The 14,967-nt window shown below is 38.7% G+C and overlaps 1 protein-coding gene across 1 annotated transcript; it reads right to left on the bottom strand.

Moving 5' to 3' along the window:
* Nucleotides 1-1,790: 1,790 nt before the first annotated feature.
* LOC121369090 (peritrophin-1-like) lies at nucleotides 1,791-8,569 on the bottom strand. The gene is made up of 3 exons (XM_041493939.1): nucleotides 8,237-8,569; nucleotides 7,114-7,347; nucleotides 1,791-3,591 (listed from the first exon to the last, which is right to left on the bottom strand). Exons 1-3 carry the CDS (start codon nucleotides 8,460-8,462, stop codon nucleotides 3,362-3,364), a joined length of 690 nt encoding a protein of 229 aa, XP_041349873.1. The 5' UTR covers nucleotides 8,463-8,569; the 3' UTR covers nucleotides 1,791-3,361.
* Between the last annotated feature and the right edge of the window lie 6,398 nt (nucleotides 8,570-14,967).

Below are 14,967 nucleotides of genomic sequence, written 5' to 3'. Positions count from 1 at the left end.
CATGTATGCATGTATGTATGTGTACTGGCCTTGGTGTCGTTAAGGGGTCAAGCCGTTACATGAAGGCTGTTTGTAGTCCAGGAAAAAACAAAAAACAAAACACAACAGAAAGAAAAAAGAACGTATATGAGGTGGTGTCTTGGGTTGGTGTGGGAGACTCTCGATTCCTAAGGGTGATGCGTATTTTTACAATACAAAATTATTTTGTGTGGTTGGGGTTAAATATTTCCTCAAATACTCCTCCCAGTGCTGCCACTCTGTATTTTCAAAAACAAAGTATGGAATCTTGCAGGAAAAAAAGTATTTAATAAAAAAGTATTTTCATGTGAAAAAAGGTATTTAGAAAGTAGTATTTCCAAGAAAAAAGTATAATATTTCCTTAAAAGTGTAAAGTGGCAGCACTGTTCTCCCCACCCCCAACCTCACCCCCAAAGCAGTAGACTTATGCTAGACTCCGACTGTCAACTGTCACGACCGAGTTGGCCAATTCGCCGATCTCTAGTCTGATCACTCTTATAACTCGATTCTCATCGTATACAACTACGACCTATAGTCAAAAACTGGGAGAGGAAAATTACAACGCAACTATCGAGTTGGCCAACTCCGTCGTGACAGTTGATAGTCTGAACCAAGCGAAAGTTAGGAAGTCATGGATTAGAGCTCGTTAAACACACTCTCTCTATAACACACTCGTTAAACACACTTTCTCTATAACACACTCATTAAACACACTCTCTCTATAACACAGTTTTAAGCTCGTTAAACACACTCTCTATAACACAGTTTTAAGCTCGTTAAACACACTCTCTCTATAGGCAGTACTAGACCAAATAACTTCCGGCTGGGTCAAAGTTCGAGGTGCACCGAACTTTTGATAGATAAGTGAACACCACAAGTCCTGTGATTGGTTATAAATGTGAGTGTGTTGGTTGTACAAAATAATAGTTTTATCTGGGTTAAAAAAAAATGCAATTTTATTTCATCTAGTACCAATGTGTCAAGTAGCCTTGTGCTTGAAACATGTATGGGGTACCTGTAAAAAAAAGTACTCGAATTTTGTGCGGAACTAGGGTAGTCATAGACGCTACCCGTTATCTCAGAAACGAGCAGCTTGACCCCCATTTTTTTCTGATTCACTTTAAGTGTGAGGGGCGGTAGTATTTATATCCGTGGCGTTTATGTCGGTTGATACGTTGCAGGTAGGAGTTTTAGCCACATATGTTACTATTGTCGTCTATGGGATTTGATTTGGTAGTATACACCCTATAACACAGTTTTAAGCTCGTTAAACACACTCTCTCTATAACACAGTTTTAAATAACAAACAAAAAGATGTGAATAACAGACAAAATAATTTTTATTCAAAAACAAAACGACATATTTGTAATTTTACCCTATGTAGTTATAATAAGAAAATAAGTAAATATATTCTTACACGCAAATATAACTGAAAACCACATCATTCTCGGTTATGCAGTCGTTTTTATTTAATTATATTTTATAGACCACGTTCATTATTGTGAATTTACATATAATGAACAAGTTTAATATCTCAAACAGTGCAGTCGATCTTACTTTGTCTGCATACTTACTACTCAGTGGCGAATCAACAAAATCCATTTAGGGGGACCCAGTGACATGAAGTGGAATGCCAAGGGAACTTTCGGGGAGGTTTCGAGGGGAATCGTAAAAAAAGGAAAATTAATATATAATAAAATTATAACTATCACAAAATTATGGGGGGACCCGGGTCCCTGCCCCCCCCCCCTCTCTCCCCCCCCCCCTCCCCCTAGATCCGCCTCTGCTACTAGCTGGATATGTAGAGAGTTATTTAGAATTACACATAAGTCGAAGTTCGTCAGTCGATCCACTAATTTTCGACATAATGAATATCGACAGTAAAGAATAAAAGATAATTTCAATAAGAAACATTTACTGCTATTACTGTAAACATACATCAAGTACACACAACAATAATCATGAACTTATACAAGTATGTTGTATATTGTAATATGTATAAAGGTTAGACTTAACAAAGGTGTAGTATCCCGTGTTAAATTATAAAACAGATACAAAGTTTGTTTTGTTTAATGACACTATTAGAGCACATTTACTAATCATCGGCTATTGGATGTCAAACATTTGGTATTTGAGACATAGTCTTAGATAGGAAACCCGATGCATTTTTCCATTTGTAGCAAAGGATCTTTTTTATGCACCATCTCAGACAGGATAGCACGTACCACGGCCTTTTGGTATTTTAATCCTAGACCGCCCCCGCCCCTACATTTTGTGATAGTTATATTTTCATTCTATTTTTATTTTTCACTTTCTACTTTGGAGAATCCGAGGAATCCTTTCAGCCACATTTCATTGAATGGATCTTCCGGATCCGCCACTGATCTGTAACTTGCTTTTTATACATTATATTAACTAAAACAAACCTGTTTTAATACTGAACATCCGGGGTTTACTTTTTAAATATTTTTATATAAATATGTCATAATAATACTATAATACTAACATAGGGAATTTCATATTTTTTGTAAACGCGGAAATAGCAGTTGTACAGGATAGTATGTATGTATGTATGTGTGTGTGTGTGTGTGTGTGTGTGTGTGTGTGTGTGTGTGTGTGTGTAATTAGCATATATATATATATATATATATATATATATTAATCCCCTTTTAAAACTGGGAGTGCATAAGCTTCAGAGTTTCCCTCACCCCCAGCTTATAGTACAGATTCAGAATGGGACATATTACATTATATTTAAAGACACCAATCGGCGACATCAGAGGTGTACAAGTTTACAAATAAATTATGATAGGCAAGACATGGCATATAACTGTACATGAAATAGGTTTTCGTGAGACAACAGATTTCAATAAGAAACATAATTGTTATAATGTGTTTTACAAATATTTACAATAAAACATACTTTAAGTAAAATGTTTGGATAGTTAGCATTGGTGTTGGTACTTTTCGCTGAACTGAGGTAACTATATTATGTTAACAATTAATTAATTTGAAATTAAATAATTTTGAATCTCGTATTTAAGAAATTTGAAAGATGGGTTACTATATTTTTTTTTTTTTAATAAATTGAAAAAAAGTAGGGTCGTCCCTATTTTCTAGGTAGCGTCGAGTTCTTAAAACACAATTTCAAAAGAAACAACAAAAAAACCTTACTGAAATTAATAAAACCAATAGGGTATGTCGCGTGCTATAGACAGCAACATGGCACGACTTGTTATTGCACGTCACAAACCCACTCACCCACCCCACCTCACCTCATCGCTCTCTCACTCAATCTAGCCCACCAGTTACTTCACATTGTAATAAGTCATCTTATTTTAACTTAGACCAGCTCTACACAGGTTTTCTTTACCGCATCAAACAGGTAGTAGCTGTTGTCTTGGTGACACTGTCCTTGATACACTGTTCTGTTGTTGTTGCACACGACGAAATAGGGCGACACCTCGCGCCCCACCCACGGGTTGAGTCCGTCAGGCAGACCCTTGCAGGATGGGTACCTCACGTTACACGGAATGCAGTGGGCGGATCGACACTGGTAGGCATCGTAGTCACCTGGAATTAACAAGAAAGAAATGTTTTATTTAACGACGCACTCAACACATTTTGTTTACGGTTATATGGCGCCAGACATATGGTTACGGACCACACAGATATTGAGAGAGGAAACCCATTGTCGCCACTTCATGTTCATGGGCTACTCTTTTCGATTAGCAGCAAGAGATTTTATATGCACCATCTCACAGACAGGGTAGTACATACCACGGTCTTTAATAAACCAGTCGTGGTGCACTGGCTGGAACGAGAAATAGCCTAATGGGCCCACCCTGGAATTAACAATGCATCACCTGTAATCCAACCTACGTGTAATTGTTTTAACAGAGGCATGTTTGGGAGGGTGACCAATCGCGGCCAGGGGCGGGACGTAGCCTAGTGGTAAAGCGCTCGCTTGATGCGCGGAATCCTAGGCATCGCCTTCATCCATCTAAAGTGAGTAATACGGAGATACTAGTACTCTGTTCTCTTTATTTCAAACTATCTTCAGCTCAGTACGTTGATATACCAACAGATCAAATTAACTCAAATTGTATTGAATTTATTAAAACAACACTTTATGATAAACAGAACAGAACAGAACTTTATTACACATAGGTCGTTACACAAGCCCTGTCACGTTTCTGTTGTGTTTGTTTTTACTTATTTTCATGCTTATATTATCCAATTAAGGTCCATCCACGCTGTACTTGGCACACACACACTTCAGCTATCTTTCGCTGCCTTTCCAATGGTTGATGAGAGAGAAGTCGGTGTAGTGGCCGTACACCTACACAATGAGCTGTTTTAAAAACTCGCTCTGGGTTAGAGCCGGTACCGGGATGCGAAACCAGTACCTACCAGCCGATGGCTTGACCACTACACCATCAGGCTGGTGTCACATTTCTCTCCAATATTTAAAGGGACAGACTCTAGTTTTTAAACACTACAGCATATTTGTTCACTATCAGAGCCGTTTGTGATCACTGAAATCAAACATTACTTGTATTTTATTCTTTAGATTATCTATTTCCGTAGAACTGAAGTGTTTCTGGTCATCCTGGTGTTTCTAATACAAAAAAAAAAGCATGTTTCATATTTTTAAAAACGCACGTGCGTCTGAGAAGTAACGGTTATTGATTCGAGTTCTGGTCTATTTTAAAGGATATTTCCCAGTTTTAACGTCACAGACTCTTCTTTCACTGTATTGTAACTGAGTTTTAGGTATGTAATTTAATAAAACTTAGTGTCCGTTTTTACGGGTTAAAACTAGGGTATGTGCCTTTAAAGGTGAAGCGAATTCGATTCGCACTGTGACCAGGTGAGATGTTGTCTCATTTACGGTTCACCTACAATTCATGATTCGAATCGGTTTTGAGCGCTGATCAACTGAACTGTGTCTTTCGTTGTTACTGATTCAGTTTTTTATCGCTGCACAAAATCAGTGTGAAATGAATGATTTTACACGTGAAATAGTTTCTGACGTAATCGGCAGTTCATTGTAAATCGAGTTCATTTGGTCGAAGTTCAGAGTTTAAGCCTTTGAAGCCAGGCGCATTATCTTTATGATTCCGTGCTACGATAAATGTCGGGTGTTGGGGCCGATATATCGAAAACCGTCGGACAATTTTCCTTGCCAACGAAAGTGCTCCAAGTAATGCTGTTTGCTGTTTGCTGTTCTCGACACACATTTATTGTTTATTAAAGTCGGATGTCCTAGTTTCCACCCGTGAAAACTGACGCTAAGTTTGGTTAATCTACAATCTTGTAACACATTTGGATCAAGGTACAATAGAGTGAAACCAGAGTGTGACGTTGAGAAGGTGAACTATCTTTAAAATGTAGACTAGAGCTCGCAGAGACGGACCCTCCAAGCCTCCCCCAAAGTTCCCTTATAATTCATTATATAATAAAAAAAATTTTTTTTTTTTTTCCATCTCCCTCCAAGCCTCCCCCACCCCCCCCCCCCCCCCCCCCCCCCCCCCCCCCCCCCCCCCCAATGGATTTTTTAGATCCGCCATTGACTCGTATCCATTACTAAGTCTTCTTAGAAGTACGTGATATTTTGTTTTGGGAGTTTTTATATGAAGAAAAAAAGCATTTCGTGCAGGTGTGTGAAAAACCCTTTTTTTCCCCCAGTCTGAGGCCGATTCTAAATCTCCGAGACCGATATTATTTTGTTTTGAACGTATATTTGCCAGTCCCACTTGTTATTCTTGTCGGTCCGAAGCATGTGTCCGTTTTTATAATAGGAAAAAATATGTTTTTTAGCGGTGCATATGCACGTGTTTATTTGTCTACATCAATAAACTGATGAACATTTTGATTATCAAGACTTGAACCGGTCCCAAATTTAATACAAAGTGGTCACTTGTATTCACCAGTCCACTCGGCAAGATATTCGTTCAAAGCCGCTGAGCCGGACATGAGATTAAACAGTTGGTAATTAACAAATTAACAAACAAATGAAATTTTTATGGTAGTAGGTTCAGGATGACCAGAAATACTTCAGATGTACCAAAATGGATAATCTAAACAATAAAATCTAAGTAATGTCTTACTTCAAGTGTGAAAAACGTCTCGGGGGGGGTCGGGGGGGTCGGTCGAACCCATCGACCCCCCCCCCCCCCCCCCCCCCCCCCCCCTATGTACGCCCATGATAATGTGACGGACAACCCTGGTCAAAACGTTAGCTCGATAATCGTGTGACGGGCAATCCTGGCTAATACAAAAAGCTAATCCGATAATTGTGTGATGGGTAACCATGGCCAATACAAAAAAATTAATTCGATAATCGTATGATGGGCAACCCAGGTCAATACAAAAAGTTAATTCAATAATCGTGTGACGGGCAACCCAGTTCAATACAAAAAGCTAATTCGATAATCGTGTGACGGGCAACCCTGGCCAATACAAAAAGCGAATTTCTTAACTGTAATACAATTATGATGGGTAACCCTGGCCAATACAAAAAGTTAATTTGATAATCGTATGACAGGCAACCCAGGTCAATACAAAAAGCTTATTCGATAATCGTGGGTCGTTTTCAGATCTAACGCCATGTTGGCAGTTTGTCTAACTGAAGCTTTAGTTCGTCGATTTTTTTATGACCAAATTCGTAAAACTGCTAATAATTTTATGGGTTAGCTTAAACACTAATATTTTTAGTAAAAACATGTATTTATACATTTTGTAATTCTAATAACTGTTAATCCACAAATCATACAGAAGCACAATTTAATTAATTAATTTTAACGACACCCCAGCACGAAACATATATCGGCTATTGGTTTTCAAACTATGGTAAATGCAAAAATTAAGTCATACAGAAGCAATACAAATAAATGTATATATTAAATTTCTATTTATATCTCTGAGTAAAATAATATTATATTCCCAACCTTAAGACGGTTAGACTGCTCTGGTGAAAAACAAATGTGTAGGGTTTTTTTTATTATTATTAATTTAGTAAATGAAAATGGCTATATTGCTGAAAAACATGTTTCAATGGCTACAAACTTCTGATAGTTGTTTTATACTTACAATGAGAAATTGGTTCCTCTCTCTCTCCACACTTGACCATGCTGTAGTGTTCACATCTCTTGGTTTCGGTGTTGAACACCCGACTGTATGGACATTCTTTCAGGTGTAGTGGCCATCGGAAGACCTCAGTGTTGTCACTGCAGTCGTAGTACTGTGCACATTTTGTTGGGTGGGGGATAATAGCCGTTGATCCTGGTGTACATTCGCCTACAGTCGATCTAGGCTTGGGTGTGCCTGAAAAAATGTTTTAATTCATAGTATTAAAGGTACGTGGTTTCATAGTTCTAATAATGTTGGGGGGGGGGGGGGGGAATGACAATAACATGAATTGCTATACAATGATATTTTTTTTAATGCAGTTTATTGTTTTCATTTAAATTTCACTATTTACTCGTCTTTATCAATGCAGGGGGCGAGACGTAGCCTAATGCGCGGTCGGTCTTAGGATCGATTCCCACTGGGCCATTTCTCGTTTCAGCCAGTGCATCACGACTGGTTATATCAAAGGCCGTGGTATCTGCTATTCTGTTTGTGGGATGGTACATATAAAATATCTCTTTTTACTAATGTAAATATGTATCGTGTTTCCTCTCGGACTATATGTCAGAATTACCAAATGTTTCACTTCCAATTGCCGATGATTAATAAATCAATGTGCTTAGCTCTAGAGGTGTCGTTAAACAAAATAAACGTTTAACTTTAATATCAATTCAGTGTTCAGGCACGTCAGTCCCGGGCCCAACTTCTGATATCATCATTGGTTGGGTCTGGTACAACTGTTTACTGCGTTTTGTACTGAAGTCATTCTTATAATAAATGATACCTTCAGATAAGCAAGTTGAATTAAAAAATAATGGTTATCTTTATTTTTTTTTTTTTTTTTTAATATGAACATTTAATTGTTACTGTTTTAAATGTAATTCTTTCTTATATTTTTTTTTTTTTAATTTTACACCACCTTCATCAATTGATGTACGTAGTGATTGGAGAGGTGTTGTTTTAATTTTAATATTTTTAACGAATATGATATCATCATTATTATTATTATTATTATTATTATTATTATTAAGATCTACAAATATTATTAAGATGTTTCTACATAATAACAGCAAATTGTACTTACATTTGTCCCATATCGAACCCTTCGGCACACAAGCCTTGGTCAGCGGATCAAAGACACTGTCATTACAGGTAAATTTTACGAGCTTTTTGTTGGCGCACACGTAAAACACCGAACAGTCGTACGGGTCGGCCCGTAGATCAGCCGCACCTTTTGGCGTGCACGAATCATCGGTGGCGACAACAACTGCAACAACGGCTACACACAGAAAAATCAAACTGCACTTCATGGCGACTGGCTATCAAATCTAAAAACTATTTTTCAGTAACAGTAAAAATCCTATTTAACGCTGTAACGTCTGTTTGTTCGCTCTGCAGTGGTCTTTAATTCAATTTAACTGGAGGCTGTATTTATATGGATTTATATTGTAACGCCCACAATTAGAATATATTAAATTTAGAAGAAAAAAAATCCTTCTAAGATATTCTGACGTCACGACAGTCGTTGGCTAAATGGCAAAGTGAGTATATGAGCGGGTGTGATGCTTGACTTCCTGGGTAGATCCGTGTGTATTGAAGAAACTTGCGGTTGTATACGCGTTTAAAACGTGTACCGCACCCGTAAGCATCACACAATGTCACTATCTTACGTTCTAAAAATAGACTAAGTACACAGGTACGAATAACTTAGGAGACTTCAAAGAAATTGTTACATACAAGAATTGTGTATTTTGTGCTTTACTATAACAGGCGCAAACGTAACAGCTATCTTGTCTATAAAAGTCAACTATAGTCCGTCCCATCCTCCTATAAAAATGTTTGTTTTTTTATAAATAATTTCAGTTTGGGTCGACGTAAGAAGAAAAAAGTAAAAGTGTTTTGGAAATAACAAAAAAAGATATTTTTGTGTGTAATTTAGAAAACAATCGGCTTGATTCAAAACATACTTTATTGCACAAAGAACAAAAGGGTTGGGCACAAGTTTGCCAACTTACTAGGCCCTCTCCTAAACAATCGACTCAGAAATAAATAACGTGTAGTACATTCCACAGTGTGACAAAGACGTTCCCTGTGGGATGGACTATAAGTACATGTATGTTTCTTCTTTCTTTTTATTCATTTCAACTTATTTCCGTGCTTATATCCAATTAATATTCAAGCACGCTGTCTCAGCTATCTGAGCTGTCTGCCCAGGGCAGTAGGTTAGTTGTTAATTGTTAGTGGTTAGTGAGAGAGAAGAGGGTGTAGTGGCCTTACACCTACCCACTGAGTCGTTAAAAGTCGCTCTGGGTTGGAGCCGGTACCGGTGTAACAGCCCTAAATATAACCCCCGCCTGTTTTATAACCCTAACCCTAACCCTCATTTTTATTACTAACCTGTATACAAAATAAATAAATAAATAATCTGGACTAGAGAGGTATATACCCCGGGGTATATTCTGGGCTAGTCCTGTTTATATCCCGAGATATAAAACAGACTAGCCCTCTTTAACCTCGGGTATAGTTTGGCGGGGGATATATTTTGGGCTATTACATCGGGCTGCGAACCCTGTACTTATCAGCCTTATGCCCGATGGCTTGACCACGACGCCACTGAGGCCGGTTCATGTTTCGTCTGCATACAGTTATTGATACATTTATACATAATGTACTAAACAAAAGAAACGCGGATATCTTTAATATATATGAGTAGTAGACCCGGCACTTACGTCTACTACTTATATGTTTCATGATAAAATTAGGAAATGTTTTATTTAACGACGCACTCAACACATTTTATGTACGGTTATATGGCGTCGGACATATGGTTAAGGTCTACACAGATATTGAGAGAGAAAACCCGCTGTCGCCACTTCATGAGCTACTCTTTTCGATTAGCAGCAAGGGATATTTTATATGCACCATCCCAGAGACAGGATAGTACATACCACAGTCTTTGTTACACCAGTTGTGGAGCACTGGCTGGAACGAGAAATAGCCCAATGGGTCCACCGACGGGGATCGATTATGATATAATTAATTCAATAAATAGAATGTCAAAATAGGCCTAAAAAGTTCACAAGACATTGATAATTTTAATAGACACAAAAACTAATGGTATTCAAATTGAATAATTTTAAATAAATTAAAGAAAAACAAACTAATATTAACGTTTCTTTTCAAGTGTAGATATATATATATATATATATATATATATATATATATATACAGTGACGTAGGAAGGGGAGCTACTGGGCCATACCCCCCCCCCCCCCTAAAACTCTTGTTCTTAAACTTAAATTTTATAAAATCATACATACATACAGTATGGGTCCCCCCCCCCCCCCCCCCAATATGGGTTGCCCACTCTCACCCCCAAATCTAAAATCCTGGCGACTTTATCATAAAACATTTGGTCTCTTTTGTAATGGCTTGTATGACTTTGCGATGTATATATAACACAAACTGGTATACTTCTTTCACTCACGCTGTTAAACTGCCTTTTGTTCTCAATTTGTTTTGTTTTGTCATTTTGTGTTGTTTCAAAATAACTTAAATCATTTGGTTACAAGCCTACTGCTGTTTACTGTTGTGTATAATATACAACAATACATATAATATTATTCTTTTTTCTACTCGGATGACCTTCCTCTTCAGTAGTGTATGTATGATATAAATAGCATAGTGTTGTCGTGCTAGGGGCGGGGTGTAGCCTAGTGGTGAAGCGCTCGCCTGATGCGCAGTCGGTCTAGGGTCGATCTCCGTTGGTGGACCCATTGGGCTATTTCTCGTCCAGCCAGAGCTCCACAGCTGGGGAAACAAAAGGTGGGATACTTCATGTAAAATATTCCTTGCTGCTAATCAGAAAGAGTAGCCCATTTCGTGGCAGCAATTGTTTTCCCCTTTCATTATTCGTGTGGTCGTTAACAATATGTCCGACGCCATATACCTAAACTAAAATTGTGTGTAGTGCATCGTTAAATAAAACATCCTTGTTCAGTCTAATGCCTGTTGTCCGCTATCATCAATCAAGGCCGTTCGCTAGACTGGTTTTTTGCACCTATGGTTAGTTGAATGTGATACGACAGAAGACGATGGTACCAGTCAAACTGTTCGCGTGCGCTCGGCCTCCTGAACACACTAGAGGTCTCTTGCTATCTTTTATGAACTGTACTCCTGTTACTATTTTATACGGGTTATGCTAGGCTCAGACTACCAAATGCCAGCAGAAAGTTGGCCAACTCGACGATTGTAATTTCCCCAACTCCCGACTTACGACGGGTGCGCTGAGATTAACAACTAATGGGTTATACGACGAGAATCGACTTGTCAGAGTGCTCAGACTAGCAACTGGACAGTCTGAGACTGGCATTAGTGGGTCGAAACATTTTATAGTTACCCCCAAGCTCATCCCCACCCGAACCTAATTCCCACATCATCCCCTGTATAAGCATTCGAATTCTGGATTATCCCTTACATATTTGCATTTTATGTTATATATTCGTATTTATAATTTATAATAAAACGAAATCTTTGTTTAAAACCACAAGGGAGATTGCTCAGTGTTGACATCGTCAGAAGAAAACTAAACATAGAACAGCATTTAAAACCAGGAGTATAAAAACAGGGTTTATCTAGAGTTAAAGGGACTGTTCTGAGTTTGTAGCCATTTTAGAATAAAAATTTGTTCACATTATTAAAATTACAATTTATTAACATGTTCTTGCTTCGAATATGAACCTATCTATAACCAATTCATTTCTGAAGTTCGTACTTACGAATTTATTATTTTCTCTAATGGCTAAACGAAATTTGAAACAATTCAACCAAAGGTCATTCCAATTGTATTTATCCGTATAATGTTTTATATTTAAAACATGTTTAAGGTAAGATAGATGTTTCAGTTAAAAAGGAAACAAATAAACAAACAAACAAATACATAAATACATAAATAAATAAATAAACAAACAAAAAAACAAACAAACAACAACGGAAAAGCAAGATGTGTGTTTATTTTGTAAACGTCACTGTATACAAGAAAGTCACATGACATGCTGTCAAAGTTGAAGGTTGTCAAACATGGATTTTACACATTAGAACATTCGTTTAATAGTGTGTGAATCCACCCCTGGCGCGAATACACTCGACACATCGTTGCCTCATGCTGTTGATCAGACGTCTGAAGAACTCTTGGGGAATGGCCTGCCACTCTGCCATAAGAAGTTGACCCAGATCACGAAGATTGGCCGGAGGGGCATGGTTATCCCGAACTCTCCTGCCTAATTCGTCCCAGGCGTGCTCTACTGGGGCCAAGTCAGGAAAATATGCTGGCCAATCCATCCTGGCGATACCTTGTTGTCTGAGAAAGTCCGTTACCACCCTGGCGCGGTGGGGTCTGGCATTGTCATCCTGCAGAACTGCCCTGCCGTCAATCTGCTGAAGGCCTGGGAGAACCAACGGCCGGATAATCTCATTCAGATAGCGGATTCCATTCAGATTGCCATCCACCACATAGAGGGGGGGTCCTGTGGTGGATAGAGATGCCGCCCCACACCATGACGCTGCCACCACCGAACCGGTGACGTTGTCTAACGTTAACGTCAGCGAAGCGCTCCCCAGGACGTCTGTAGACACGAACCCGACCGTCGTTGAACTGGAGACTAAACCTGGACTCATCAGTGAACATCACTCGACCCCACTGAACACGTTGCCACCGCAGATGAAGCGTGCACCAGTGACGTCTGGCCGTTCTGTGACGTGGTAGGAGTGGTGGTCGAACAGCCTGGCGACGGCAGCGTAGATTATTGGCTCTCAGACGATTGCGTATGGTTTGATCAGACACTCGAGTTCCAGTCGCAGTCCGCAGATTGTCACGTAATCGGCGTGCAATGGTTGTGCGTTGACGTAGAGCCATATTGGTGATGTAGCGGTCCTCTCTATTTGTAGTGCTTCGGGGTCTTCCCGAACATGGACGATTTCGAACAGAATTCGTTGCTTTGTACCGTTGCCACAGTCGGCCAACCACACTCTGACTGACACCAAGTCTCAGAGCAACATTTCTTTGCGTATTGCCATCCTGAAGCCAAGCAATAGCCCTTCCTCGATCTTCGATAGTCAGTTGAAGTCGTACCATTGTCGAATTTGGAGTGTGCACCGTACACGAACGCAAGCTCCAATTATACGGAAAGTCAGCATTGGGAACATGGAATACACGTGCAAAGCGTGCAAATGAAGCGCTTTGTGAAAAAGCAAGTTATGGGCACTTAGCAGACCTTTCGCTTTCGCCCTAATTTACGTGCAAATGTAAGCATGTTTTCGCCATTAGAACTAGTCGACAGTGTCAATGACAGTGGATTTTAATTCATTTATGGGTTGCTTAGACCCACTTTCGTCAAAATGGAACAATACCATGCGTGGCATTATGGTCTAGCTAATATAATTGACATTCAGAAAATAATGTCGAAAATATCGTCTAACCCTTAAATTCTTTTGAGTAGTATATATAGTTCAAATTTATTTATAATTTAAAACGTGATTTAGACTTTAAAATCTCAGTTTGCATGCAGATATGTGGGAGGAATCACGTGATGGCTGTCTTTTTGCGTGGTAATTCATCCTACAGTACAAGATACTGTCGGGAATTTTGAGTGTATTTTAAACAAATACGTATAGACTCATTATAGAGGTGAGCGGACGACCACTGTGACGTCACAAGTATATAATTGTTGACACACGTGCAAAGAAGACCTCTGTTAGTTTTAATGAATGAGGAAGGACCGATGTTGTCATTTTCACAATGACGTCACATGCTAAAGCAACACCTTTATTCTTAGAAGACGTAGCCGTATTTAGCATGTGTAATAAAAAGAATAATCCATGCATGTATTTGTAACCATATCCGCATGTCGATCCTCAACAGGGAGCGTCTTTTTTATTTAACGTGTGGTAAAGATTTATAGTAGGCCTATAATATCGAGTTACATTACGATGTGTTAAGCGGAGAAAAGGAAGCAAGAAAGACTGTAAAAACTAAAAGAAAAAAAAGAAAGAAGGAAGAAAGATAGATAGAAAGATTAGAACAAAACAAAAGAACAAAAGAAAGAAAAAAACCCACATACACAGAGGCGGCCCTCCTCTACCACATACACATATACACAATACCACAATTTCACACAAGGTTATGCACCGCCCTGGCATACGCACACAGTGTGCACAATACACAATGCACATCCTTATACACATACACTGAATAAACAGAATGACAGAAATGACAGAAAGTAAAAATCGTCAATTACAATCAATTATATCTGTAACTGAGGACAAAATATCAGACGACAGTTAATGGAGTGCGAGTGCGAATAATTTTTACATGCTCATATACCACTAGAGTTTCGAGCATGTCCGTCCCGGGGCCTGTCTCTGGATAGCCAGGGGCTTGTCCCGGGACAGAAATTTTTTTAATTAAGGGGACAATTTTGAAATTTACATCCAAAAATTAAATAGTGGGCCTTTAATGGAAACAAAAGATAGAGTGACCGTTCTGATCACGTGACAAATGTGGCGCCAAATAAGTGGGGGGGGGGTTCAGTCGGAGATTGCCGAATCCATAAAAAATAAATATGTTTCCATTGCTCAAATAAAATATAACTTTTATTGTTTGTATTAAACATACAAATGGATACAGGTATGGGACAAAATAGAGGCTGTTAAAAATACTATTAAATTACGTTATGGTAACTGTCGTAAAAAAATATATTTTTCGTACACAACGCGGCTTGTATTCTTTGATGTCCAGTGTGCAGACTGATCGTTGTG

Source organism: Gigantopelta aegis, chromosome 3 (assembly GCF_016097555.1).
Source record: "Gigantopelta aegis isolate Gae_Host chromosome 3, Gae_host_genome, whole genome shotgun sequence".
Classification (NCBI taxonomy): Eukaryota; Metazoa; Mollusca; class Gastropoda; order Neomphalida; family Peltospiridae; genus Gigantopelta; species Gigantopelta aegis.
This window is presented reverse-complemented; position numbering and strand designations above follow the sequence as displayed.